This window comes from Leucoraja erinacea, unplaced genomic scaffold (genome assembly GCF_028641065.1).
Source record: "Leucoraja erinacea ecotype New England unplaced genomic scaffold, Leri_hhj_1 Leri_686S, whole genome shotgun sequence".
Taxonomy (NCBI): Eukaryota; Metazoa; Chordata; class Chondrichthyes; order Rajiformes; family Rajidae; genus Leucoraja; species Leucoraja erinaceus.
The window spans coordinates 38,153-41,367 of NW_026576604.1; the positions used below are offsets into that span (position 1 = coordinate 38,153).

Here is a 3,215-nt window from a genome sequence, read left to right on the forward strand (position 1 = left end):
TGATCCATGCCGGTCACCTGGGCAAATTCGGCACAGAGACTCTCTCGCTACCCCCTCTCTTCTGCTCTCTCTTCTCTCAACCCCCCTCTCTCTCCCCCTCTTTCCCTCCCCGTCATTCTCTCCCCTCCCCCCTCTCTTTCCCCTCTCTCTCTCCCCTGTCTCATTCTCTCCCCCTCTCTTTCTTTCCCCCCTCTCTTCTCTCCCCCCTCTCTCTCTCTCCCCTCTCTCCCTCCCACCTCCGCTCTCGTCCCCTCTCTCTCTCCCCCTTTCCCCTCTCTCCCTCTCTCTCCCCTCTCTCTCTCCCCCTCTCCCTCTTTCTCCCTCCTTATCTCCCCCACTCTGTCTCCACTCTCTCTCCCCTCTCTCTGTCTCTCTCTCTCTCTTCCCCCTCTCTCTCTCTCATCATCTCTCCCCCATTTCTCCCTCTCACCTCAACCTGGCTCTCTCCCCTCTATTTTTCTCCTCTGTCTCTATCTCCTCTTTCTCTTTGCCCCCCCCCCCCTCTCTCTCTCTCTCTCTCTCTCTCTCTCTCTTTACCACCCCTCTCTCTCCCATTCTCTCCTACCCTCTCCACCGCCTCTCTCTTCCATCTCACTATCTTCGCCCCCTCTCCCACCTCATTCAGCCCCCCTCTCTCTCTCCCCCCTCTTCCTCTTCTCTCTCTCCATTCACCCCCCCCCCCCTCTCTGTCTCTCCCCTCTCTCTCCTCTCACCCCCCTCTCTCTCTCTCCCCTGTCTCCCTGTCTCCTTCCCCTCTCTCTCGTTGATCACAGAATTTCTCACCATGAGCGTGAGAAATTTCTGATGAGCGTGAGGGCGTGAGAGTTTGCTTAAGGGCGTGAGTCTCACGCTCAAAGGGTGAGAGTCGGCAGCCCTGCTCTACACCTCCATCTACTGTGAACATGATGCCAAGAAAGGTAAATCTTGTGGCGTTTTCCACAGATTCCCCATTGATTATCAGTTGGTCTATTGGCTGCTGGTCTTCAGTCTGCATGGTCTTTGGCTTCTGGCAGCTGATCTTTAATCCAACCTTTGATGCATTCTCCTCCAGAGCTGATATATCTTTAAGGATTTGTCTCGACTCTGCTAGTAGTGAAATGTCATCGGCAAAATCTAGGTCTTTGGGGCGTCTTCCTGTTGCAAAATGGGTGGTTGCAAAATACCGAGGGCGGAGCTGGAAGATGAGAGACGTCCCTCTTTCTGTCTGTCACTCTGATTCTGCCTTTTCCGCTCCTTCCTCTTTCTCTGCATTTCCCCGGCAGGTCGGGGCGCTGCGTATAAAAGAAGACAGCAACAGTCAGTTTGTCACAGAGCAGCGACTCGAGTAAAGCAGTATCATGTCTGGCAGAGGGAAAGGAGGCAAAGGATTAGGCAAAGGCGGAGCAAAGCGGCACCGCAAAGTGCTTCGCGACAACATCCAGGGCATCACCAAGCCAGCTATCCGCCGCCTGGCTCGGCGTGGTGGGGTCAAGCGCATCTCGGGTCTGATCTACGAGGAGACCCGCGGGGTGTTGAAGGTTTTCCTGGAGAATGTGATCAGGGACGCGGTCACCTACACCGAGCACGCCAAGCGCAAGACGGTCACTGCCATGGATGTGGTGTACGCTCTGAAACGACAGGGCCGCACTCTCTACGGGTTCGGCGGCTAAATAACTACCCCCTTTATTCCAACACAAAACAAAGGCTCTTCTAAGAGCCGCCCACAGCCTCACGGAGGGAGCAGTGACCACGAGATCTGATTAATTATAATTTGTTATAGGTTAACTGGGGCCGATGAGATTTTCAATTAATGATTTTGCATCCTGCAAAGTGTTTCTATAAATGAACATTTTGTTACATTGGTGATCGGTTGTACTGTTGTGTAGTGGTGCCAAAATACCGGTCTGGACAGTCTGGGTGGCATTAGGTCATGAAGAGAGGCGTTGCTACATGGAGACACACAGATTCGTGTCGGCGAAATGTCGCCTATTCCTTCCCTCCACAAATGCTGTTTGACCGGTTAAGTTATTTCACGTAATTGGAGTCGTCACACAAATGAAAAGATTACATTTTCCCGCTGCGGATTGATAAATTTTCCTTCATTCGACCTTTCTGAAATTCCCCAGCTCCCCACTCACTTGGGAGAGCTCCGTGTATCTGACGGAGAGAATGCGGACTGCGTAGAAACATAGAAAACATAGAAATTAGGTGCAGGAGTAGGCCATTCGGCCCTTCGAGCCTGCACCGCCATTCAATATGATCATGGCTGATCATCCAACTCAGTATCCCGTACCTGCCTTCTCTCCATACCCCCTGATCCCCTTAGCCACAAGGGCCACATCTAACTCCCTCTTAAATATAGCCAATGAACTGGCCTCAACTACCCTCTGTGGCAGAGAGTTCCAGAGATTCACCACTCTCTGTGTGAAAAAAGTTTTTCTCATCTCGGTTTTAAAGGATTTCCCCCTTATCCTTAAGCTGTGACCCCTTGTCCTGGACTTCCCTAACATCGGGAACAATCTTCCTGCATCTAGCCTGTACAAACCCCTTAAGAATTTTGTAAGTTTCTATAAGATCCCCTCTCAATCTCGTAAATTCTAGAGAGTATAAACCAAGTCTATCCAGTCTTTCTTCATAAGACAGTCCAGACATCCCAGGAATCAGTCTGGTGAACCGTCTCTGCACTCCCTCTATGGCAAAAATGTCCTTCCTCAGATTTGGAGACCAAAACTGTACGCAATACTCCAGGTGTGGTCTCACCAAGACCCTGTACAACTGCAGTAGAACCTCCCTACTCCTATACTCAAATCCTTTTGCAATGAAAGCTAACATACCATTCGCTTTCTTTAGTGCCTGCTGCACCTGCATGCCTACCTTCAATGACTGGTGTACCATGACACCTAGGTCTCGCTGCATCTCCCCCTTTCCCAATCGGCCACCATTTAGATAATAGTCTGCTTTCCCGTTTTTGCCACCAAAATGGATAACCTCACATTTATCCACATTATACTGCATCTGCCAAACATTTGCCCACTCACCCAGCCTATCCAAGTCACCTTGCAGTCTCCTAGCATCATCCTCACAGCTAACACTGCCCCCCAGCTTAGTGTCATCCGCAAACTTGGAGATATTGCCTTCAATTCCCTCATCCAGATCATTAATATATATTGTAAATGGCTGGGGTCCCAGCACTGAGCCTTGCGGTACCCCGCTAGTCACTGCCTGCCATTGTGAAA

General features: G+C 50.8%; 1 protein-coding gene across 1 annotated transcript; it reads left to right on the plus strand.

Moving 5' to 3' along the window:
• The first annotated feature begins 883 nt into the window (after positions 1-883).
• LOC129694484 (histone H4) lies at positions 884-1,682 on the plus strand. The gene has a single exon (XM_055631203.1). The coding sequence runs from the start codon at positions 1,338-1,340 to the stop codon at positions 1,647-1,649; it is 312 nt and encodes a 103-aa protein (XP_055487178.1). The 5' UTR covers positions 884-1,337; the 3' UTR covers positions 1,650-1,682.
• Positions 1,683-3,215: the final 1,533 nt, after the last annotated feature.

Coding starts and splice junctions, on each gene's coding strand:
- LOC129694484 (XM_055631203.1), top strand. CDS start 1,338: ATGTCTGGCAGAGGGAAAGGAGGCAAAGGATTAGGCAAAGGCGGAGCA.